This window comes from Corvus hawaiiensis, chromosome 3 (genome assembly GCF_020740725.1).
Source record: "Corvus hawaiiensis isolate bCorHaw1 chromosome 3, bCorHaw1.pri.cur, whole genome shotgun sequence".
Classification (NCBI taxonomy): Eukaryota; Metazoa; Chordata; class Aves; order Passeriformes; family Corvidae; genus Corvus; species Corvus hawaiiensis.
In genome coordinates this window covers 95,676,012-95,701,606 of record NC_063215.1, presented here as the reverse complement: position 1 = coordinate 95,701,606, position 25,595 = coordinate 95,676,012, and the positions used below count along the sequence as shown (strand labels likewise).

General features: G+C 42.9%; 1 protein-coding gene across 1 annotated transcript; it reads right to left on the bottom strand.

Moving 5' to 3' along the window:
• Positions 1 to 1,657: 1,657 nt before the first annotated feature.
• On the bottom strand, positions 1,658 to 25,540 carry DTL (denticleless E3 ubiquitin protein ligase homolog). The gene is made up of 15 exons (XM_048299675.1): positions 25,482 to 25,540; positions 25,199 to 25,324; positions 24,270 to 24,368; positions 23,879 to 23,940; positions 23,667 to 23,787; positions 23,125 to 23,190; positions 21,870 to 21,985; positions 21,103 to 21,176; positions 20,069 to 20,172; positions 19,016 to 19,120; positions 16,935 to 17,047; positions 13,335 to 13,424; positions 11,434 to 11,569; positions 6,828 to 7,690; positions 1,658 to 5,347 (listed from the first exon to the last, which is right to left on the bottom strand). Exons 1-15 carry the CDS (start codon positions 25,525 to 25,527, stop codon positions 5,279 to 5,281), a joined length of 2,190 nt encoding a protein of 729 aa, XP_048155632.1. The 5' UTR covers positions 25,528 to 25,540; the 3' UTR covers positions 1,658 to 5,278.
• Between the last annotated feature and the right edge of the window lie 55 nt (positions 25,541 to 25,595).

The following is a 25,595-nucleotide window of genomic DNA, read 5'->3' as shown; positions in this document are numbered from 1 at the left end:
TTTTCCCCTTACTAACTTGTGCAAACATCAGCTTTCTCTTTATCACTCCTCCAGTCCTGCTTCTTCAAACAACTGGATGTGTACAAACAGCCAATTCCTTATGATGTAACACTTCCAATTTTCACATAATCGCCCTGCTGTCAACTACCTGCAGGAAATCTGTCCATTCAAGCACTCATTGCAGTTATGTCAGTCACAAGTCGTTTTCAAGAATCCAAGGGATCTCTTGATCTCAGTATACAAACTGTCACTTCCTCTGTCAGTGAATCCACAAAAATCAGCAGAACAAAAATAACAGTGACACTGAATAATTCAGTAATACATTCTGACAATATCTGCTAAACTCCTGTCAACACAGCCTACCTTGCTATTGCTGGAGCTGGCTTTACAGTCGCATGGACTATTATTAGTCTGGTTTTTGGGTACTTAACACCTTTTGCAAGAACACAAATAGGAGAATAAACTGATATTTTTATCATAATGATACAATTAGACGGATAAAACCCCTAATCAAACGGGTTTGCCACAGTTATAAGCAAGTCAATGTAAGAATGATCAGCTCTACTAGGTCAGCCCTGTCTTTGCTGCTTGGGTTTATGTCCATCTCCTCCTCTGCCACACACACAATACAACATGAGAGCACACTTATGAAGCAACCAGGGACTTACATAATTTATGACCCAAATGAAAAAATCCAGGGATGGCACAGAAGTGGGTGGTTGAAGATACTTTGCCAAAGGATTCAGTCATTCTTCAGACAAGAGAAGTAAACCACAAACCTGAGTGAAGTAAAGAGTGGCTTTGGTGTTAATCTAAGTGGAGCTACCACTGTGGCTCTTTAATGTGAAGGAATGAAGCTCTTCCTTGGCTGTTCTGGGTTTTGTATGTAGAATCTCTTTAGCTCATGAAAGAGGAGAACAAGAGGTGGTTGTCTCATGTTTGGGCTTTCTACAAATTTGATAAAAGATCTAATGTAGTATAAATATCTTCAATCCAGACCAGAAAGTGAGTAACCTGAGCTAACAGGCAAAAGACAAAGCTAAACAAATCCCAACAATCAGTCTTTTCCCAGTAGCTCAACTCTAGAATAATTTATGTGCAACTGTAATGGACCTGTGATCATGCAAAGTGTTTAAATCAAGGCTGGACAACTTCAAAAATAAGAACTGCTATAGCTTCAGCAGAGTTAAAAATACCATATTGAAAAATTAAGATGGGGTATTCAGACTTCATTAGACATAACGCTTTCTGATCTTTGAGTCTTTGTCTAGCTGCACAAGACTGGAGCAATGTGTCTTTCTGCTGTACTTCTAGTCCCTGGAATTTTTCCATAATGCACAAATTAAGATGGAAAGTTAGTTATTCTGATTAAAAAAATATGTAATTCAGACTGAGGCTTAAAATTGAAAGGTTATCATCGAGTATAATTTTGCTTTTTCCCTTCTGGGTTCATGCTATCCTCGTATCAACTCCGCATTATTCTATAAAACAATTGACATGAAATGTTTAAGTAATTTTAAATTACATATGGACTTTTTCATATTTGCTTTCCCCTCATCCATGCTTTGCATTGTATTTGGCATTTTGCGCAGTGCAGATGAAGAGCAGTTTGTTTTGGGTTAAGCTGTTCTTTGAAGGACAACACATGGATGCTGTATAGTAACAGGATGTATTTTATTTATTGTACACTGGGCCATACATAAATCAGAGAGAGGGAAAACCATGAACCATTGGGTTCTGTGTTCTGTGTAGAGACAGAGGGTGGTAATTTCCACTTGGAAAACTGTTTAGGTCAGCTTCAGGAGGGAAAGAATGAAATTTGATTTTAGTGGACCTGAAGATGAACACCATTTCCCATTTACTGGCAAATAAATATTGGTGATGAAAAACTCTTAATATTTGACCTTGAGGAGCTTCTTTAAAAGAGCCACACACAAACCCTTGAATACCCAGCTACCAAATGCTTTTGGCAAATCCCTGGCTGAAAAGCATCTATTTCTAAACAGAACTTAAGAAATTATATACCACATACAGAGAGCAACTAGAACATTTTTCAATGCCACAGTAGTGCGTTTTTCTGTCACCTCAGTTTACAAGGTGGTGTGGACACTCACCATACTGGAGATTTCAGCCATGTTCAGTGGCTGCAGAAACAACCATGCCAGAGGAAGACTCAAGCACTCCCTGACCAACAAGAAGTGGCCAGCTCTACACATCAAGAGGTAGTTAGACAGCACAGTCCCCTTGGTGGCAATGTTGTCCCCACACGCTCACATCAGTCCCCTCCACGGTTTTGGTCTACAACTATCTGCTGAGGCAGGGAACTGAGGCAATTAAATTTTAGGTTTTCTTGGTAGTTAGCTTCCCCAAGGGACTGTGAAGTGAGTGCTGTTCCCAGCAGAAATGCTTGCCCAGGCTTGCTGACCATGCATCTGTACAGATCCTGGGAGTGCCTGCTCAGTTTTGCCGAGCAGGGTTAGCCCCAGTCGCTGTCAAGCTGCCCTTAATCCAAACTGGTTGGCTGCTCAGAGCTGAGCAGGGAGAGGCACAACTTCCAACAGAGCAGCAGCAACAGCTCTTGGATGCAGCACCATCAGAAACTGCTGTGGTCAGTTCCAAATCGCACTTGGCAGTTAGAGGGTGAACACCGAGGACCGAGACAAGACATCAGGAAGCACTATCATCTGCATGGAAAAACCTGTAAGATACTTAAGGTGGGATTTACATACATATGTAGGATTTGGGAATAATACCTTAAAAGGCTTAATTTGATTGTAACACATGGAGGTCAGAGTTTCTGTAAATCCTTTAGAAAGAAAGAAAATTCAGAGGTATAGGAAAGAAAATTCAGAGGTATAGCTTGCTGGCCAAAAACAATACAAAGCAGCTCTCTGGATGCTTATTTTATCAAGCTTCTCAGGTAAAGGCAGTACTGGGTACTCTGAACCCCGACATAGGATTTGTATCAGCAATTTTTCTGTGCTTTTGCAATTTTGATTTTATCACAGTAAGGTCAAGGCAGTTGGACATAAAAAAATACGTTTTATTTAGTTCTCCTAGACTCTGAACCAGGTTGATACGAGCTTCAGATGAAAAAATTAATGCCTGGTGGTCCATAAAGCAAGTTGTTCCACTAAACAAGTACCATCTGAAAGAAGAAAATCTCACATGGCCACAGAATGTTATTCATCCAAGTGGTAACCCATAAGTGTATATCATCTCTAGGTAGTCATTTACAAGATACAGGAGATAATGGTTTGGCTGCAGAACATTTCTGGAGGAGGAAAATATTGTGGAAGAGTGGAGAAAGATGAAATCCTATTGTTGAAGTGTCTGATGACTCTCATGTATTTCAATAGGGTTCAGATTTCCTTATTCTGCAATGTTTTTTACAAACTGCATGGAAGAATCCTGCATGAAAATCTGGTTGTAGGCAAGGCAGGTTGTACCCCACACAGCCACTATAATAATTAAAATTAAGACTGAATTAAATCCCAAACCTACTTATTTTAGGTTATGTTTCTACTACTTCCATCTACTTCAATATCCAGAAGTAGGTTAAAATTAAACAAGCAGGTTTTTTTATATTCCTGTTTTGCCTAAGGTACTAGATCTATTCAGATAATCACTTTTAAAAAATCAATTTTTTTTAAGAAGAATTATAAAAATATGCCTGAAGCACTACATTGACTTTCATAGGATGATGGCCTGTAATTCAGTAAACAAGAGAAAGCTGCTCTGGCCCCTATTCGTACCCGAGTGCTTCTGCTAAAAGATGCAACATGATAGTAACTACTCTTTTTTTAAAAAGCACACTACACATCTACTTTTGCTTTGTAGCTGTAACAGACCTTTCACAAAAGCCATTTTATCTCAAGTAATTTATTTCCTTGCAAAATACAATCTACCACATAAAATACAGACCAGCATGTTTCCTTCTAATCCCTTTCGGCTACCTTGCTTTCCAATGTTACTCTGAAGTAGGTGTTAAAATTTAGGATAGAAAACATAAGTTAGTGGGATCCTATCCCCTTCAAATACCTCAATTCTTCTGCAGTAGAGAAACTTACTAGGGATTCAGAGGGTTTGGTTTTGAAGTTCACAGGAACTATTACACTAGAAAACAGAGTAAATGCTCCAACCTAAGATGAGGCTCTTCTAACAGAAGATCCTACTTCTACTAGAAGATCCTGGGGAAAGCTTGGCTGAGAAATTAGTGTCATTAGCTAGCAGGACAGTGATCTCATTTCAGTGACCATGTTCTATCAGCACCAGGGATGACTAACAATGGCAAAGCGTTTAAAATTAATATGTAAACGCTCTCAAGTGCTTTCTAAAATGTCAGTTGCCTCTCTCCCAGTTTATAAGGTATCATTTTGTAACTACTGTATTATAAAAGTGTTATGCAGGTATGTTATAAGCAGTTACTAATGCCTTTGCTACAGGCTGAACCTGTAAGAGCTGACTGGCAATGGGCTGCTAGGGGATGGCTATTTAGGATAGACCAAAGTAATTCTTCTAACACACCTCGCCAGTATTTTATTTCATAGAAGTGGTAAACTTTTGGTCTCAAGAGCTGTAGTGCTGATGGTTCAAGAGGCAGCTAAGTAGATAAATACAGTAGTTTCCAGAGTGGAGAAGAAAGGGGATGGCAAGGGGAGTACAGGCATTACGTACTTGATTATACTTTGTCTCTTCTTACATCATAGTCACCATCAGATGGACATGGGGTATTTAAAAGCTTTTTATATTTAATTAACACATTGCTAACTTCCCTGCTGGAAGCAGGCAGTCATTGCACTGCTAGAGGAGTAACTGCAGAAATGCCATTTGGCATGAAGAGGCTCAGCTGTACCTCCAGTAAGTTTCTGTACACACATTCAGGAGAGTGTAATGATTTACACACTACTCTTAAGTAGAGGCAGATTTGAACAGCAGATTAGTAACATAAACTAACAAGCTATATGCGCCTGTCAACAATACACAGCAGAGCTGTTGCTGTCTTTGGACTAGAACAGTTGCCACGTAAAAACCACCTTGTTTATAAGAAAATACATACCCTAAGTCAGAAAGAGACCATGAGTAAGTATTGTGTATATTTTACACACTCAGCTGACTTCAACTGTTAACAACTTTAAAAACAGGAAGACTAAAACCTCAAGTCTGTGAAGTTCTGACAACAAATTGTGTAATCCTGGTGCATCGTTGTTGGCATTGTTAGGTCTGGTCCTGATACCTCGGTGTCAACACCCCTCAGGTGCAACCACTGCACGCTGCTTCAGTCACTCTGTGGCTTCCTGTGGAAGTATGTGCAGATCTTCCTCATGGAAACGGAAGTGGCTGAAGCCTAGCAAGAAATAAAACCAAAACCAACATGAAACACTTCTAGGTTAACAGTTCATATGCTGCAGGAGTCTCAAAGTCTCCCCTCCATCATCGTTCCAGTTTGCTCGGCTTCCCAACTAAGAGAGTAAATGAAAGGCTCTTTATAACTATCTGTCTCACAGATAGGAGGCTTAGTACCTACAGGAGATGCTGTCTAAATCCTCGGGTTGTCCCACTGCCACGAGAAATGCACTCCAGCTGCAGTTTCAGCTTCCCTACAGCAGGTAAGAGAGCTGCAGATTTCCAAGATACAGTAAAATCAAGGAATGCTGTTGGGTATTCCTGGCATCTCCTCAGGCTATGAGAACAACACAGGAGCATCCCAAAATCTGAACCAGAGCATACTGGGCAGAAAAGATAATTGTTCTATAGTAATCTCTCTCCAGGGCAAATCTCTCTGGTGTTTAAACACGTACAGCATGAAGCACAAGTAGTCACAAGTAGCTGTAGGTTTCCTATAGCCACGATTTCTTGGTACAGCCATGACATGAAAAGTACAGCTGCTATGAATAACTTAAGGAGTGATGGCTTGCCCACGTCATATCTGATAGAAGTGTTGGAAGCGATGAAAACAGGTAAATGAAAGAAGCCTCTATGATGGCAACAACTTCTTGCATCCGATATTCAATTGAGAGTACAACTAAAATTTGATGATTGAAAATTTACCTAACATTTACTGAAATAAGACTCAGTCAAAGACACTGGGAGTCCAGTTTCAGAGACAAGTTTGGTTTGTTTTAAAAAATGTAATTGTAATTTCCTAGTTAAACCCTCAGGCCAACGTTTTCAGCTGCTTTATAAGCTTAACTTTCATTTCAGATCCTAGGATGAGCTCTGTGCCAGGCTTCCTGTACACCAAAAGTAGCATGATGTAGGTAGCCTGCCCTCTGACTCTTATACAGCTCTTGTTTTCTGCCAGTTTTCCACTGAAGGAACTGAAGGCATTATTTAATGCCCCACAGTTTTAACGTGGGTAACAAATTCTTTTGCTACCTGAGCTGGCAGAGAATTTAGCTCTTTCTTCCAGTGCTTAAGTAGCTTTCCAGTAACATAAACAGGCAGATGTGATGGTGAACACATAAACAGGAGATCTGCCAGGAAAGCTGTTGGCATTATTGTGCCTCTCAGAGTACAGCTGTATTTAAGATGACGGCTACATCCTTCAAACATCCAGCTGGGAGCCGCAAAGATCTCTGAGCTCCTGCATGCCTTAAGTCCCTTGAAAATGAAGGACACATCATAAAAATTCTGTTCCTGGGTGGAGGGGATTAGTAGATAAAAGCATTAATGTATCTGGCTTATTAGGCCAGAAATCATCCCTTTTGTCCATAGTCTAAGGGATCAGGTAGTTCTTTGTGTCTGAGCAGGAGAGAACAAACAAGGGGAGAGAGGCAGCTAAGGATAACTTCTTTCATGACAATGTTGTTGGCTGCCCTACTTACAGTTTTTGGCGAAGTGGCCACTGCCACAGACTCCTGTCTTTTGGCACCAGGACTGCAGGATGACAGGGGGCTGTTTGATGTGCTCTGGCTGCCAGCTCTGCCAGTCCGTAGCTTCTCTCCCAGAGCAGACAACCAATTTTTTCTTTCAGGAGAACTGTTCTCTTTATCTACTACCTCAGTGTCTTTCCCATGTGGAGATCTGAAAAGCTGGGGGGAAGTTTGAATGCCTGATGGATTAATATGGCTTCCAGAAAGGGAAGGCTCTTTTGGGCTGTGGCTGGAGCTTTCATGGTCGTTAGTCAAGTCAGCCAGGCTGAGAGAGTCTTCATCAGAAGCTTTTTGGTCTGGAACCAAGTGACATAAATTCAGCTTGGATTTCTTAGCTGCATGGTCCAGCTCAGTGACACAGCTACAGGCCTGCAGACACTTCTGCCCCGCATCACCCTCCTTGCTGCAGTCAAGCCTTCTCTTGGCACGCTTTTCAAACTGTGAGTGTGGGACTTTGGGAGGGCAAGCAGCTTCCAGGAGACCCTGGGGGACTTCTGCCAGGGCTTTTCTAGGAGAAGGAGCCTTTTTCTCCACTTCTGGAGGAGAAGAGCACGGAGTCCTTGTAACCCAATGTTTGATGGACATTTTGGAGGAAGGGATCAGTTTGGGAGAGGCACACGGGCTGGCTCCAGGGGGCTTGGCTGGGGTGGAGGCTGTGGTGGTCGGGGTTTTGACAGCGACCGTCGGAGTGTTGGTTGGCAGCGGAAGGTCTCCAGAGTAAGTGGGAGCACAGGCAGCGGGCCGTGGCGAGGAAATGCACATGCTGCCCGCTGTCAAGGCCTTGGCAGGAGTGCTCTGTGGGCTGGCTGGTCGCCCTAAGAGGGGAGAAATAAGTAGTCTGATGAGGAACACAGAACAGCAGACTAAGGACAGTCCTTTTAAAAACACCCCTTCCAACCAGGAGAGGAATCAGTGCTGACCATGTGCCTCAGACCTACCCTTTTGAACTAAGAAGTTGTATAAATCCCTCTGATTTTAGTTAAACTAGTACAAGTCCTTCATAAAATCCTGTATCACACTGATAAAGTATAATACAGTACATTGGAGTAATGTCTGCCATCTATCCCTTCAGTAATAAGCTCTCTTACATGAGCTACAGCCAAAACAAACAGACAAAACAAATCCGGAATCTTCCAAGTTTATCCAGCCTTGCTGGAGCTTTGCATTGGTTCAGTCCAGAGAGCTTCCTGGGAAAAAGGCTGATCCCCACCTGCCCTGCATCTTTAACAGCTGCATAACCGAGCTGAGGGACAAAGGTACTGTAAGCAGGTCCCACAGCTAATTACAGTTCCAAGGAAGCCTTACACTGTGATGCCCCACCATGTGAATAATGCTCCTAGTCAGGTATTACTAGCTGCATATTTTAAAGATTTTTTTAAAGTGTGAGAACAGTGAAAGACATATTTTCATTCTCTCATCTATCTTGCTGGAGGACTTTCTGCAATGCTGTATCAGAATTGAGACAGTAGTTATTTAACACACCCAGGGAAGTTTGAGAAATTCTTCCCCTCCTGAACAAGGACTTATATTCCAAAGGAAATAAAATCTGTCATAGTAGTAAGTTATTCCTTTAAAACAAATGATTCTCAAACAGGTATTTCACAGTGGCTTTTGAGCTTACCAGCCAAGATATAAATGCCTCTGCTTGTAAAAGAGAAGTTCTGAACACCCAGGAAACAGCAGTCATAAGTATGGGCCTAAGGACCTCACTAACAACTGTGGGAATCATACATAGCAAAGATCTTGGTCTGCAGCAATATTAGACAGGGTTCTTTTATTTTTAATTTTTTTTTTAATTTCCAGCCCCCTCCAACAGAGAACATTAGTGGGTTTGTAAGATGCCTGTTTTCTCATTCACCTAACTCAGGCTGATGCAATTAAATAAGGTAGTGCCTTAAGTTACCCTGTGCACGAGAGCACTAAACATTTGGTGTATACCAGGGCTTTAATCCAAACTCCCTGCTCTCAGCACTAGCACTTCATTAGAACAGTGAGAAGTCTAGTGTGAATAACCTGCCATCTTCTTCACTATGCTGGGCTGTCTCACAAACAACATATTGAGTGAGCACCTACATGCCTGGTTATGTACCATACTAAGCCTCTTCTGATCCTTCCTTTCACTGTATTATCTATCTAGTATCCAAAATACACGTACTGCTGCATTAGAACAAAATTGAATAGGACCCCATATTAAAGGATCCCACTACAAATAACTTCAACACACAAAACAGAGTTAAAGGCTCCTTTCCTGATAAAATATGCTAGTCCATAACAACTTACTTCAATGTGGACTACGAGAATGTAACTGCCAAGATTTCTTCTCCTAATCTTTAGTTTAATGAGCACATACAAGACACTAATAACTCAGCTGGGAAATTAGTTGCACTCGAAAATCTGAGCTCCTAGAGGGAGAAGAAAGTAGCAACCTCAGCAATTCTTGATCCCTAATGACCATTACAAATTCATTCAGCAGAAATATTGCATGACTAGTTGGGTATGAACACTCTGAATCCCAAACCAGTCTGAAAGTTGTACTTTGGACATACTGGACAATGGAAAAAAAGTTATCCTGGGAACTGGATGAGTGTCATGACAAGAAGCAAACACAAATTTGAGATAAAGAATAGGAAGATCAGGCTTTTTTTTCTAAGGCTTCATGTATTATTCAGGCTTCTACTAAGCCAGATTAAAGCTGTTTCCATTTATGCTGTCATTGCATGTAATACAATACAGCAAATACCTGCAGTCAACCTGCATCACACCAAAGCAGGTTATTTTGGATGTTTCCTACCTTCTCTGCCACAAATCTTGCAGAATGGTATTATCATTCTCCAGATTTAAGAATCACAAATTGTCCACACACAGGCCTGCTCCAGAAATTTGGTTATACAAAACCACAGTGAAAGTAGTACAACTTAAAGAAACCACAAAAGTAATTGCCAAAGGAAACTCTGCTTGCTACACTTGATGATATAGGTCAACAATCAATACCTCAATCTCACAATTTGTTCCACAAAAATGGGTGGGGAACTACTAGGTTCATCCCAGCAGGTCTGAAATAGTACTCTGTTTGCCAGCTCTGAATCAGTCTCTGCAGATAACTCCTATATTCTAGCAGCACGTGTTTTGTGCTCAAGAGCCAAGGTCAGCAGGAAGCCTGCTGTTGTGTTTGCAGTGTCTGTGTACTTCCTCTTCCCTCCCGTGTTGCTTTAATGCAGCAAGAGCAAGGAGAAATAAGTACTTTTTCTGGTATTATTGCCAAACCTGACTTGTAAAGTTTTAGTGTATAAGATACTTTAGATTTCACGTTTCTGGTCTAGACCTATGCCTACTTCTGTTTTTCTGAAACACGTAAGGGATTTTTGAGCCCTCTCTGAGGAAGAGCGTGTGCACACGCAAAACAATTACCAGCTATGGAGTGGACCTGGCACTCTCCCTCCTATTGTCCTGCAAACTTCCTGCTAGACTTGTTACTCACTGGCGAAAGGTTAGAGGTAATGCTATCCCATTAGTGGGATTTGGAGACCTTCAGCCTTTATTTGCGTTAGCCAAGATGAAATTCATTTGGAGGGTGGCTTGAAAAGATAGGTGGAATGCAGGAAGTCACAGCAGCAGCTGCTGGGAAGCTATTGTATTCTTAGTTCCAGAGCTACTCTGCAGAGAAGCTCATCTTACTTCACTTGGGGGGGGGGGGGGGGGCAGTTCTTCTTTCACCTACTCTACTGCAACAAAATGCAGTTTTCAGACAAATTAAAAGTAATATTATGATTGGGGTTCCTTTGTTCTGGTCTAGGGTACTACCTGCTTAGTGACTACCTTCTCTACAGAGCCCACATCTGCTTGTTAGCTCAGAGCATGCTGCTCAGCTTGTCTGAGTGCCCAGGCTTTGTAGAAAGGTACAGCATTTGTTCACTAGACTTAACACATGAATAATTCTGGGACATTAGAATCATCACAATTGTCTACATGTTTTTTCAAAGTACTTTCACTACAGAGCATTTGGCTGTATATGGTCAGTACCACTGACTAAAGACAAAGAAGGAGACACAATACTGATAACTGTACCTGAGAAATTTGTCCATGATTCAACTATAGGCAGAAACAAACAGTTCAGAGTTCCAAGGCTGTGTATGTGCTGCCAGCCCTTTCCAGCAAACTGGAAAAAGCATATGATCTTATTGCTCTCAGTTATTATTTGATATAAAGAAAGAAAAAGTGTGAGTTTTTGCTACGGTGACATCTCCTTTGGCTGTTCAATTATCAAACCCTGCTGAACCCCACTGAAGATCTGGCTGCCCAACAAGCTGTGTCAATGAATATTTGCTTTGCAGTCTGGCCATACAGACTTTGCCAATACTTGTAAGCTATTTCAGCCAGCCTGTCCTGTTGATGGCAGATGTATTTACAAGTAGAAGTGCCTGTCTGGCTATATGAGTTATTGCCCAATATGAGAAAAACCCCATAAGGTTAATAAGACAAGCCAAAGGCTTTCGCTGGTACAGAGAAAAGACAAAATTCAGCAGCCATGTTGCAGAGCAAAATAGCTCAGGGGCCTCACCTGCTCCATGTTCTTCTGGTTTCTTCTGAGTGACCCAGCCCACCAAGTTGGCTTTTCTGGGTACTGATTTCTCCTCCTCAGGACAACGTCGTAAGCGCCAAATCCTCACAGTGTTGTCATCAGAGCACGTGGCAATCTAAGTATAAATTTGTGTGTTAGAGTAACCAGGGCACATCCTACGGATCACTGGGTGAGTGAACTGGAGCAGCTACACCCAACACAGCATGCCAATATGAATGATGGTGAAGCTTGGCTGAAGGGGTACAAGACTGACCACTAAACAATGAAAGGAACCCAACTCTGTTTCATTACTGTACCAGGCAGCAGTATTTGCTTTAAAGCAGGCAAGGCTGCTGCATCCATGTCTTTCTGCTATAGAAATCTCAGTCACCACCAACCATTTGTGTCACATGGCTGTGTTAAGAGACACTAGTCTGCTCAGCAAGGGTCATGGCACATTTTGAGATTTCAATCCCTTGGTAGACAAAAGCAGCCATGCTCCTTTTTGCACCTGCATCTTGATCTGCCTCTGCTGCTGAGGACATCTTCTGCTTGGGGACAAACATTCGCAACACACCGAGAAGGTGACATTGGAAGGCTGTTGCATGAGCTGTGCTATCTCTTCAGAGTCAGATGTCAGCAGTATCTGGCAGAGAACCCAGCTCTGCCAGGAACACTGGTCTAGAGCCCTGCCACAGCATCACGTGCTCCAAAAGGATCTCTGGAATACCAACCGAAGGAGCAGCACCCATCTAGCCCACATTTTATGGCTCTGTTCAGGCAGATTAGCTGGTGACTCAACAGGGAATCAGTAGAAAGAAAAAGGAAATGCTGGGGTGAAAGTTCACAGCAATCTGAATGGGAAAGTGTCTCTACTCTGACCTTTTTCACACCAATGTTGTCCCTACAGAAAGCAACCTTGCCTCTCAAATCACACCAAGCAGCTTCCTGACATGTCTTAGCACCACATTTTCCATTTTTGGCATCTGAACAATGGCTGACTATTTCTTCCCTGTGTCAGTAACAGTTTGAAAGGCTGAATTGGTCTGCATTTCCAACACATCACGATCAGGATGCTGGACTACCTCTAGATCACAGGTTTCATCTGAAATGCCAGTTCTCATATTGTGCCTCTTATGAAACTAGAACAATTCCTCATGTTTGCCTGCAGGACTTCCAACCTCCTACACTGTAATGCTTTTCTGAAGCCCTGGTGCTGCCTTGCAAGCCAGGAAAAGCAGCTGACCTCTTTAATATTGTGGGGTGGAAGAAACTCTTAGGACATTGTTCAGGATTTTTCAGGGTTATTTCTAGTTTTGAGCTAGGCCAAACATTTGAACAAACTTCCTACTTCAGTTGTTTTCCTTATAGTGATACCTGGTGCATAATTACTGACCCAATATCACTGGAGGCTCTTTTTGTCGTAAAAACAGCTCAGATTTTGAAAAGAGGTCACAATGTTTTTTGAAAAGGGTCCATATGGTTTTTAAAAGGCGTTCAAAACTTCTTGCCACTCTGTACAAGACTAGCAGGTGTATCAATGGTCAGGGGAAAGGAAGATGTGAGTATGGAACAACAAAACAAGCCTTTGGTTTATGAAAGCCCTGATTAAATTATTTCACTTTTTTGTCTCTTATAGGTAGTATCACGATCTTATCAGGAGAAGTCTTTGCTGATTTGCAATTTCTTAGGACTTCTCAGCCTAAATCATCTGAAAGTAATAAAAAGGTTCTGATACATTGTGCTCATACGACACAGTCGGATTACTGTCCCCTAAATGAACATTTTTAGAAGTAATTGGCTAAAACTTTCCTCCCAAAACAACAAATGCTGCTGCCATTTTGAAAAGCAAATGTTGTCACATCACATCTATTGTTTCACAGTAAAGACAGAAAACAAACCTTAGTGAAGTCTGAAGGACACCAAGCAATGGAGGTAACTTCTTGAGAGTGACCAAGGAGTATCCGTGGAGGAAGGCTGGGCTCAGAAACCTTAAAAATTCCACAGAAAAACAAGCAAACAGTCAGAAGGCACACAGGCTAATATACATCTCTAAGAAAAGACCCCATAGCCCACCTGGGAAGCATACTTCCCATCTTTCTTGTATGAAATGCATAAATCAAATGCTCTCAGCCTGTCATCATGAGGCAACAACTGAGGAAGCCCTAAGCAGACGTTCGTGGAAACTTGTTCAATTCCTGCTACACACGGGAATTCTGACTCCTGAGTTGTCAGCCCAAAACATGACACAAGCATTTAAAGTACCTCTACCTGTTCCAGGCAGGATGCTTAAATGTTGGGAGGGTCATATTTTGCATCAGGTTAGGCAAATAGTTTCTGCTGCCATTTTACCAATGTCCCAATCAAAGGTCAATGGTTTTATTAAAAAACCAAAACCATTGCCAACAAAATCCCATAGATGAACCTTCACTGGCTTCAGGACTGGCATTTGTGCAACTGCCAAGTGCCTGTTCCTCCTCCAACCAATCAGTTGGACCAGACACCCTCTTAAGAGTCCATAAAAAAGCTCTCTAAATCACCCACATTCATTCAACTGATCTCCATTTCTCTCACACTCTTCATAAACATCTTTCTCCTGTTCTACGGTATTGCTACTTATCTTCGACTCCAGCTCTTGTAAGTGACAGACAGAGCTGAAGCCAGAATTAAGTGGCCCAAAGAAGAAAACACACACACACAGATTCTGTCCAAGCTTTGCTTGCTTTCAGCAGGCAATCCTTTCTGGAGCTGTGAGTCACCATCATTGATGTGACATTATCAAGGGGATTTGCATAAATGACTAAAGGAATGAACAGATCCTTTACTATGTGGGAAAAGGAGTAGACATTACATATAGGTTTCAAAGATGGAAGAAAGGCTTCTGATTTACACATATTTTTCTCTTGTGGAACATCATCTACAACAGTCTGCAAAACTGCAGCTGAATATCCAGCTTCAGAACTTAAGTTGTTCTGATACAAACAGGTTCATCTTAACAGGACGCTTTTTTTTTCCCATGGCATGATAGAGGCAAGCACTTGACTAAATATCCACTAAATGCTTTGGTCAGAGCATTCCCTTCACTGCCAAAACATGCAATGCCATGGAAACTAAATCCCTATTTAGGGAATAAACAACAGATCTTGGTGCAGAGAACACCTTGACTTACAATTAACAGCAGTCTTACTATTATACACTCATAACAGACACAACAGTGGTCCAGTAGCCACTGATTGCTGGAAGGAAAGCAGCAGAAGGGAATTACTCTTTCTAGGACACGGTGGTTTTACACTATAGCAGTGTAAATTAAATCAACTACACCCAGTTCACATTACTGTGAAGGGAAGAAGAGTGCAGAGTTATGGCTGTGTCCACTGTGTTTGGCAAAAGACTGTCGGCCAGTCTGTGCATGTTAAGGCAGGATCAGCCACGGCACAGGCTGCTTTTTGTGCCTGAATTGGCAGGATATTGTTGGGGAAGTGAGGCCTATTGTGGAAAGGTTAAAAAGAGAAACCTAGGAAATGAGACTTTTTTTAGTTGCTCTCCTCACAGCTGTTACATCCATCTTCAAGAGGCAGCATAGAATGGTGTCCATGGTTTTGTGCACCCTATGGCACAGAAGCACGTACATTCCAGGGCTGGGACAGACCAAAGCATAACTTGATACGGTTTCCTGGGAGTGATCCACATCAAAGGATTGAAAGAACAATGGAAGTACATGTCTACAAACAGTACTTTTTTATTACCAGGAAGGCACCCCAGGTGCCATCTTCGTGGAGAAAAACCTCTCTGCCCTTCAGTTTTTATAATCTTAACAGTTGTTCAAGAGTGAGATTTCATTAATTAATAAACTTCTAATTTAAAAAAAAAAACCAAACCCAACACAATAAAGGAAGCGTTCATTGCCTGGAAGTGACTTACATATGAAAACAGACTCAAACAGCATCCTTGTCAGCAATAATTTCTATCCACAGTGTTCCTCACCCAAACACAAACTTAGCACTGATGCTAAAGTTTCTCAAAGAAATCATCTAAATGGAAAAGGTCTTCCTCTGCCTTTCATTCCTCTCTAGCTACAGAAAGAGCTCTTCATTAAGGTCTTTAGAATGTTACCTGTTAACTGCTCACGCAACATCTAACCACTTTTTTTTTCCACAGTATAGTAAGTCTTCATGCCATGAAAAGATATATATGTTTCAGAGTCAAATCTGCCAACATTTAAACTAAGAAGCCTCTGAATATGACAGATCTTGGAAGAGACAAATTCATTGGAAGTCCCACTTTCTAGTATGACCATGGGATTAAAATAAAAGTAATTGTCTGATGATTTATTTTATAAATATGCAATATGATCTGTCACTCATATGCGATAGCAACACAAGCCTTCTGTACATTAATACATTTTAAATGTACCTAAATGCTTAAATTTTGAGATATAATGACATCCTCGAATACTCTCAACTGAGTCCCAGCCTGTGTTCCAAGAAAGTATCAAAAAACATGAATGCAGAGTGTGCAACTCAAGTTCACACAGCCATTTTTGCTGAACTTGCATGGAACACAAGGAAGGTTAAAATTACACCACTTGGCACAGTAGTCACGCTACCACACTCCTGCCTCTACTGAGTGAGCAACCCAGCTGCTTACAAGTGTTCTCCAAATTAAAGAGGCTACATGCTCAAACCACAACCTCAGCAGGCTGACCCTCTCCTCTGAGAGGTCTGCATTTTACTTTCAAATTCGTTGTGAAATGGATACACAAGTCAACATTCCCTAAAAATTATCCCAAACCTGAAAAAGGCAGCCACCTGTGGTTTCTGTCTATTCTACTTCAGCAACTCTACTCTGTTCCCATTTGGGGAACACGGAGAACAGACCTCAAAGCATGCCTTATTCTGAGGTGCCTGCTATTACCTTGGTGACATTTGCAATTCCTACACATCACTGCAAAATGTTAAGTGACGAAGCCTCTCAGCTGTCAGACAGTGCTTTGGAATTTTGCTGAAGGCTCTGCCTGAGCCCTTGCTGTAATACAAAGGCTTTAACTACTGTAAATTAGGCATGAGAAAAAGCTACGGCTGAGGCAGGAGCTGGAAAAGGGAGAGGTGGAGGGAAAGAGTGCCCTTTAAAACAATTAAACTTTCAGGTTTCTGCTAATGTGCTCCACTGCTAAATATGAACTGAGAACTGTCTACTTGTCATAGCTGCCTGAATCAACAGGACTGAAAGAGGATTTTAATGCCCATTAAAACCAGATTAAGAACAGCACTTGCAACAAGCAGCAGCGATGAGAGACGTACCAATGGCAGGAGGTTAGCTCTGTTTTACATTAAACAATTACATGAAGCCTTGACAGCAACATACACGCTCCAGGCACAACATGCCAGGAGGTAACCCCATGCTGCTTGGGGCAGGACTGGGAAGCAAGGAGGGTTCTATGTGAACATGAAAGGCAAAAGCAGCTCCAAGCTGCATGCTTGGGTCTCCCCCCATTGCCTCACCTTCCAGATGTATGCATTGCAGTCACTCGAGCCACTGACCAGGAACTGGTCATCTGGGCTGGTGCTGGATTTAATGTAAAAGGTTGAATTCTGGTGTCCGCTGAAAACAGCCACTGTGAAGAGAAAACAAAATAAAAAGATAAATAAAAGCCCCACTCAATGCACAGCCCTGCAGTCAGTTGTGCAAGGAGGGCTGATCTTACAGGCTTTTCCTGCCTAGCCACATATCCTTTGGAGAAAGTGGTTGCACTGCTCCCTTGCTCTGGGGCTCTGGCAGCAGGAAGTTTTTATTATTCAACTGGAGCCCTTCAGGCTTCCCAAACAAAGCAACGGCACTTTCATTAAAGCTCTAGCTTGACCCATAACACAGGCAGGCTCAGCCATCACCTGGGCTGCCCCCCTACTCTGGTTCAGGTTCCTTGTCTCTTCCTCCCTCAGTGCCACCACCAGTGCCACCACATCAACAAGGGCAGTCCCACAGCAAGGGTCTTCTTCCACCCAGGTGGCAACAAAGGCACTGGCTGCTCCTTGTTCCAGCTGCCAGCAGCTTTATTTCATCAACAAAACTTGCATTTTGTCAGTCATGCTCTCCTGTATTTAAAGCCTCGGTAGTGTTTGCTAAAGCCTTGAAACCATCACCCCAAATGGCTGACATTCCCGCTAACCACAAGGGCCTTCAGCTGGCATGAGAGCAGAGTGTGGATCTGGAGGGCTTGGCTGCACCATGTCCTGTCCTCTCGTGGGGCACAAAGGACAAGTTGCCCAGTGTAGCCCCAGGCTGGGCTGGCACCCTCTCCTCCAGCCCTGTTTTAGTAATGGCTCTCGAAAAGGAAACAATCCACAGCCCACAGGACACGTGGCTGCCTTCAGTGGCTTTTGAAGAGTTGTGAGACCCCAAAACACCCTTTGAATTTTTTTGCCCACAGCTCTCCCAGTGCAGTGGCCACCAGACAGCGAATCCCTTCCCAAACCAGGCAGCCAGTGCTGTTCCAGGAGGATTTCCTGACGAACTAAAGCTGCCTCAGCGCTGGATAAGAGCGGCTGCAGCCGCGGTGAGGGCGCAGTGAGAGCGGCACAAGGGCGGGCAGGCGCTGCCCTCTGCGGGAGCGCTCCGAGGAGCCGCAGCACACGAGTTCCACGCAGCTGGAGCCATGGAGACTGCTCGCCTCGGCTGCACACGTGAGGCAAGAGCTCCATGAGGAGGCCGAGGGCTGCGCTGGCGAGAGCCTGCTCCTGTGAGAGGACAGGCCGGGCAGCCCACTCCCACAGAGCAGCCGGCGGTGACACACGGGGTTAGCCTCAACAAACAAGCTATTAATATTTACTACTTGCAGCACTCTTCCACTCTGGAAGCATTCCCACCCACCAGACTGCCTTCCTGAAGAGCAGACAGTAGGACACATTGTTCATTTAACTTCAGTTAACTGAGACACTGAGAAAAGGCAATGGAAAATAAATTACGTGTCTGGCTGGAATGCATCTAACAAGTTTTGCCACTTTCTGGGAAGTGGCCACTGGCCTATGACAAAGCAGCTTCGTGCACCAAAGGCTCTGGGCCATCTTTTGCATGTAAAGGTCACAGACGCAGAGTTGAAGGAATCCGAAAGGCTGAAACTTCTCAATATGCTGGGGATCCTTTCTCCCAGAAACTGTGGTAGAAGTTAAATTTAAAAGACACCTTAAAATATCTGAAGTTATCAGGTGATCACTTTTAATGGATTCATAGCTAGAAGTCTGACAAATCAGTGACTGCCAGTAAGGAAAAGATTCAAACTGGCTTCAGGCTGGATAGCAGCCATTCCTCACTGGATAACGAGAGCTAATGTGCAAACTACCATCAGTCTGTCTGGGTGAACCAGTACCTGCACTCATAAAAGTTTTTGTGCTATCAATTTCATGTAAATGGCTTAACACAAAATACAGATCTCTCCTGCATAGCTTTAGAGATAAGAGCATTGAATAGGCCTCCTCTTAAGTGTAGAACTTGGTCCCTGTCTCTCTATGTCAGAGGGACAAACTTGCCTTTCTACACTCTGTAACATCTGGTATTTTGGAGCTAGTTCCACAGATATCATGCTTACCTGGAGTGGTCCTTAAACTTGTCATATTGAACATGTAGATACTATCATCAGTGCAGTTAGCAAAGAGATTAGCACCAGTGGAATCCAAAACCAGGCTAGAATATCCTACAGACAAAGACAGAAGTTCTTCATAAGGAAAAAAAAATTGGAAAAGAGACATTCTCAAAGAAATGCCCAGAGAAGGAAATTTGGAAAGGGTCTGTAACATCTATGAGATTTTCATGGTAAAGTTTCTACGTTTGACAGAGCACTTGCTGAGTAAGAAATGTTTCTAGAATAACACCCACATTTTCTCATGAGGATTCAGGGTGGTATTTAGAAAGGAATTGCACCTTCAGAGCAGGCAAGTGATTTATTTGATCGTTTCAAACAGATAACAGGAACAACCAATAGTAGAAGTGGAGGTCAAAAATAAAGAGAAACCCTCATGCTTTTGTAGAATAAACCATCCTCTGATTTTCTAGTGATTCAGGTTCAAGAAAAATCTTTCCCTGCAGGCAAATTATTTCACAAATGCCTGCTCAAGGATTTCCCTCGTGTTCCTGGGACTGATGCTGACCATTACCACATTGATTAGACAAGTCATCAGGAATTACTGTGTTGTATCAGAGCATTGTAAGGCATTAAAGGCACAAAGAAGACAGAGAAACACGAACAAGTGTGGTACTGTTTTTGATAACAGCTTCAAGAGGCGAAAATACAAAACCCCCGTCCAGTCTGTTGTCTTTGCAAGCTATAATGCAAAGGAAGTTCAATCTGAATTTTACTCATGTATCAAAATGACTAGCTAAATTCCTCATCAAGAGCTCTACTGTTCCTCATCTCTGTTTAAGAAAATGGACTGCTGAAACTTTAGCTAGTTTTCGTCATTGGTGCAGTGATACAAAAGTTGGGGATGTTTGCTCTTCAACTTGAAAATTTGGTATTGGCTATCAAAATACCCTGCAGAGTTTTCCAGTGTGATCAACAATTGGCTATAAGGATAAGAAATGTCACTTGCAGTACTTCTTAAATTCACTCTGCACTCTAACAAATCCATGTCCAGTGCCCTACCAAGCTTGCGAGTGCTGGTTCCAGGGTAGCAGAAAGACCTGATGGGCAGCGGGTCCTGACGGAAGGCGGCGTAGTTCCTGCGCAAGTCCCACACTTTGATCACACTGCAATAGAAAAGCACGAGTGTGTTCAGCTTCCAAATTTCCCTTGCCATGCTGATAAAGCCTTTTAGGAGCACAGGAAGTCAGGTTGCTCATGACTGAGGAGTGTTCAGTGCTAAAGAGACAACAACTGAGAAGCAGAGCAGAGCTGTGTTGAAAGCAGAACAATTCCTCTGCTGGCCTTGAGTGAGGAGGCAGCACTGCCTTCTGTAACTAACAGAAGACAGAACAAGAGCCTACAAGCCAACTTCCTTCAACTAGTAAAAGGAAATATAAGGATGCCTTTATACTTAGGACAAGTAGTTTTAGTTTGCAGTTTTAAAAATCAAGTCTTCCAGTTTTTCCCTTGCTCTTTGGGAGCAAGTCTCTGTCACGAACCATAGGTAGGAGAGTCAATCTTATCTGCCTCAGAAAGGCTCTGACCACATGGAAGCTGCTAAAGAATCGAGTCCAAGAGGGTCGTTTCCATGCTAATCAATAAGACAGTTTGCTTGAGCTCCAAGATGCTGCAAGAGATCTGCCACCTAAGAGAATGAATCTTTTGTAACTCAAAGCAACATTTTCTCAAGCACACCTACACATATCCAGGCCCTGACCACCCACCCACATCCAAAAAGGCTGTCTAACAATAGTCTGTCTGTGTGTGGTCTCATAGGTCCATGAGAACAGAGAGAGAGATAAGAATTGCTCTCATTCTGCCCCGTAGTTAAGACAGTAAAATGAGCATTTACCACATATGCACAATTTGTCCAGTGCTGCAATCTCCAGCAAGGAAGTAAAGCCAATGCAAGCTGACAGCGTAGCTGTTGATTCCACCTAGCAGTAACTCTAGCCTTGTTGGCCACTGATTGATCTTAGAGAAAAAACGTCTGTATCTTTTTACGCCACTGAGCACACAGAATAGGCAGGAAAGCAGGCATCCTCCCTCCTTACCCATCAACAGCTCCTGCAGAGATCAGAGTATGCTCGTCCTGAAGCAGCACCACAGTTACACTCTGCTGGAAATCCTTAAAAAGAAAAGAAAAAAGCACTTTATTTTCTTTTAAGGTCAGCAAGATCTTGCTGCTTAGTTCAAGGCCATGTGAATGCAGGGAAAACCTCCTTCTAGCCAGGCAGGAGAACCTAGAAACACCAGATGTCACTTAGGACACAACAATCCTTTGAACACTCCCACCAGTGAAATTGCCACTGAGAGATAAGTGTTTGGGCAGCAGTTTGAGATTACACCTTTCAAGTCACAGATAAGAGAGCTGCATTCATCACAAGATTTAATATATTAAAAATGATCAAGTCTTACTCCAGTAAGGCAGTAATTTGTTTGGTCAAATTAGGGGGGGTAAAAAGAGACAGGAAAAAAAAATTACAACCCTTCATATCTCCCCCCTCAAAAATGGAATGCTGGCCACTCCTTTCCTCTCTGGAAAAAAAAAAACAAAAAACAAAAAACAAAAAACAAGATGTATTTTCACATAGCACTTGCCCAAAGTTGGCTTTTATGATGCATGGGTTGTTAGGCAACTAAACAATGTCTAAAATTAGCCACAGCAAATGACCATGACAAAAAAACCTATCTCTGCAAAGATAAATGGAAGCATTTACCACATACAAGCCACATATTTCTCACTATATTTAATTAGGAAGAATTCTGTGAACAACACTGTCCTCAGAAGACACATTTTGTTTGTTCCCCAGATACCTACCACCAAGGGAGCAAGTCCTCTCAGGTTCTGCCTCTTCTTCTTCTGTTTGGAAGGAGTCTGCTTGTCAGCCACGTTGTGTGCTCCACTGATTTGATTCACCTGTCTGTAGAAGCCATCTGAAAGAAATCAAAGACATCTCAGTTAGTAGTTTACACGCAATTTTTTATCACTTTAATAAAACAGACATCAGCTTGGAATTGGTCCTAAAAGGTGGCTGAGGCTAACCTTTAAAGTCATTACTGTATTCTGAAAAGAAAAAATTGTTACTTAAATACAAAACCAGTGAAAAGAACATGGTGCAAAAAATTACAGAGATCAGTGCAGCATGGACAACAAAGGCAAAACTGATCTAGGCAGGCTACCTTTGGCAATCATCACCCCTTGGTCTGTTTTTCACATCTTACATCTTGCTCCGGAGCATTCAACCCATCTCATCCCAAGCAGAACTGTGCTCACTGGAAGGTTTCCAGTGCTTTTCCACTCTATTTTATAATTTTCTGTCTAGCCTTTTGTCTGTTATTTTATGAAATGTGCTCCTTTACTAGATTGATGCACTTTTCTACTTTTTTTTTTCCTATACCTTCCAGTTCAGTTATGTGGAGTCACTCTTTTCCTCCACTTGCCTGTTTGGAAAAGCCAGGAAATCTGGGACAGATGGAAGAGCAAGACATGTTCAGGCAAAGAAACTGATGTGGTAGGGCAGGGAACTAGGAAAAGGCATAAGGGGAAGGGGCTGGAGAAGGAAAAGCTCCAGAAAACAGAAAGAGGAGCAGAATGAGCTCACACCGTATTTATAGCAGGTGTTCCCACAATATATTCATTGCTGCCAGCACTCACAAGCTCCTTTTTTTCTACACTTTCTGCCTTCCTTCCTACTCTGGCAGGAACCTTCCCAGCTTTTCTTCACCCCTCTGGATGGCTCTGACCTAAGCAATCTCTCCCATCTCATCTGCTTTTGTGCTGCCCTAACAGGGATGCACTCTGTACCCCCTCATCTCCTTGCCAACACACAGGGAATTATCAAACCAGCCTGTGTATCATGATGCAAATCTGGGACTGCTGTAAAGTGGAAAAATGTATTATGCATAGCAGAGATACCCATTCCATCCTTTCACAGTACTAAAGCAGTACAGTTATCTGAGACTCCTCTGCTGCCTATATTGTAATCAAAAGTGTCAGTCCAACAAGTCCATCTGAGCGGGACTTTCATGTGAGACACCAAGCTTTTTTGGTACATATCTGAAAGTTTATTTACCTTTCTTGTTGCACCTGGTATCCCAAACCATGATGTTTCCATCTCTGCCTCCAGTACAGAAGACAGCTGAGAGAAAAAGAGTGTTATTAGTTTCCAAAAGCATTAATTTAATTAACTGAATGCAGTACAACGCCATCTATGTACCTCTGGCCCTTCTGTCCCAACACTTGGGATACCAGTCCTGGAAATACAAAACTCAGGCTATTGTTTTGCCATGCTTTTTGACTAGCTTCCTTACTCCTGCTATTCTTTTCTCACTCCCACTAGAGAAACCAGCCCATGAAAAGCATATTCACACACTTAGGTATGGAAGTAGATATCCTATCTTATCTTTGCCCCAGATCAGAAATGTGCAGATTTTAGGATCAGGACACCATCAAGTTCCAACAAAGACAGTTTTGCTTTACTGGCTGGGTCACTGCTCAGTCAGCCTGTGCTATTTCTACCTGTCAGTTTCCAAAGCCCTTTTTGAGCCCTTAAAGTACATTGCCAAGGGGAAAGAAGAAGGAAAAAACCAGACAACAGGGAATATCAACATTTACCTTTCTCAAATCTAGAAAAAGCAACTGACTTGAGGCTACACTGGTGACCTTTGCATATGCCAAGAAGCTCGCCAGCTCTCACATCCCACACCTTGGCTGTCTGGTCTCCTGAAGCAGTGACCTTCAGAGGGAAAAATAAAAAGTTTTAGTCATTTTCTGTACACAGTTGCCAAATCATTAAAAATAAAGTTAGATGGCAAAAGACTGCTTACAATCCTGTGTTCCCCTGGCACCCAGGCAAGGTCAAATACAGCATTTGAGTGAGCCTGCCATTCTAACAAGAAAACAAAAGCCAAGATTAGTTCAGTGCATCGCAGAATGATATTTTGCAGAAGACTAAACGACATCAGACACTGAAATCAGAAATCTTGTCAACAGTTTGCCTTAGGATGAAAACCAACACAGAACAATTCATCTACTACTGCTGTTTGAAGAGCACATGCATGCTGCTGCTTTGTAAAGAAGACTCAGCTAAGTATATGGAAGGATTTAAGTACTGAAATTGTAATTTATGTTTTAAGAACTTGCAAAAAGCTCTCTTTGATTCCAGCGAATCCCATACTTGTCACATCAAATGAAGATCACCTTCTATACAACATTTACCTTTAAAAACGAGCTTGCTGGTGGTCTGTGCTTCAGTATCATACAGTCTAACAAACCCTTCTTCATTTGCAACTGCCAGTACGTGCTCCAAATTTGGGGCTGAAATAAATTGAAATGTATTATATTATGTAGCTAATACATAATCATGCCCATGCTCTTTGTGAAAGGCCACAGATGCTTTAAATAGGGAATGCAGCAAATATATGGCTGTGGAATAAACAGCATTTACACGGCAACCTAAATGTTAAAATACAGAAATACTGGCAAGCATTTTTTCTGGATGTTCCACTCAGGAACGACCATACATGAGCAATCAAATGGCTCCAGGAGCAACTTTTGAGCCTCTCTGACCAGCTATAATAGTTCTCTAGTTACCGTTTTCTCTATCTATAGTAAATATCATCTACAGCTTCCAGCATTTTCCACGACCTAAGTTGGAAAAGCAGGAAGCCACCTTGGAGAAAAGTAAAATCTCATGCCAAAACTAGAGTACAATGAATGAAAGAGTTTTGCCCTGAAGATCCGGGAGCTTCACTGCTTACTCCTACCCCCATCATGGGGAAACGCTGTGTTTAACTGCCTGGTGACATCCATCCACCTCTGATTTCCACCTAACGTTCTCCACCCTGTTATAGTTTTCCTGTATTTTGAACAAAGCCCAGTCTTTCATCTATGTAGCCTCACGCTGTCACCAAGAGGACATACCTTGAAACAGACACAGACGAAACAAAGGCACATTAAAATAAATGCTTTGCAGTTGCTTCTATGAGGGAATACTTTCCAACAGTATATCTAGGAGCACCACAAGCCAATGTTTATCACGTGCAGGAGCAAGTGCACTGTTATCAGCTCACTTTAAAACAAGGAACTCTGCTGACAGCAGAGCCCATACCCTGCCCCCCAAAAGGGCTTTCAGAAGGTGACTTTACCTGTAGAAAAGGTGCAGCCGAAAGGAGGGACCGGCATTCCCGTTTCTCCGTAAGACAGGTGGTCATCTTCTTGGCTGCACTGGTAGTTCTCCAAGAGATGCTGCAGGGGAAGCGCTGAGGACGGACCTACAATGGGACAGACGGACAGTGAGCGCACCAGACGCCACAGGCTCGGGGGCCAGGAGCGGCGAGGCGGCCGGGCACGGCCGGGCCCGGGAGGGTATGCGGGAAGGCGCGGTACTCGCGGCAAGGCGCGGTACTCGCGGCAAGGCGCGGTACTCACGGGCGGGCGCGGCGGCGGCGCGGCGGAGCAGCGCGCGGCACAGCATGGCCACGGGGACACGGCCGGCGCGCGCCGCGCCAGCTCCCGCCAAACCACCGGCCCGCCAAGCGCGCC

Bases quoted from the DNA above. Each gene is read 5' to 3' on its own strand.
- DTL (XM_048299675.1), bottom strand. From the start codon at position 25,527: ATGCTGTGCCGCGCGCTGCTCCGCCGCGCCGCCGCCGCGCCCGCCC. The intron at 19,121-20,068 runs GTAGGGCACTGG...CTTTGTCTGTAG, and splicing joins AACCAGCACTCGCAAGCTTG to GATATTCTAGCCTGGTTTTG. The intron at 7,691-11,433 runs GTGAGGCCCCTG...CTCCCCTCTTAG, and splicing joins ACCAGAAGAACATGGAGCAG to GGCGACCAGCCAGCCCACAG.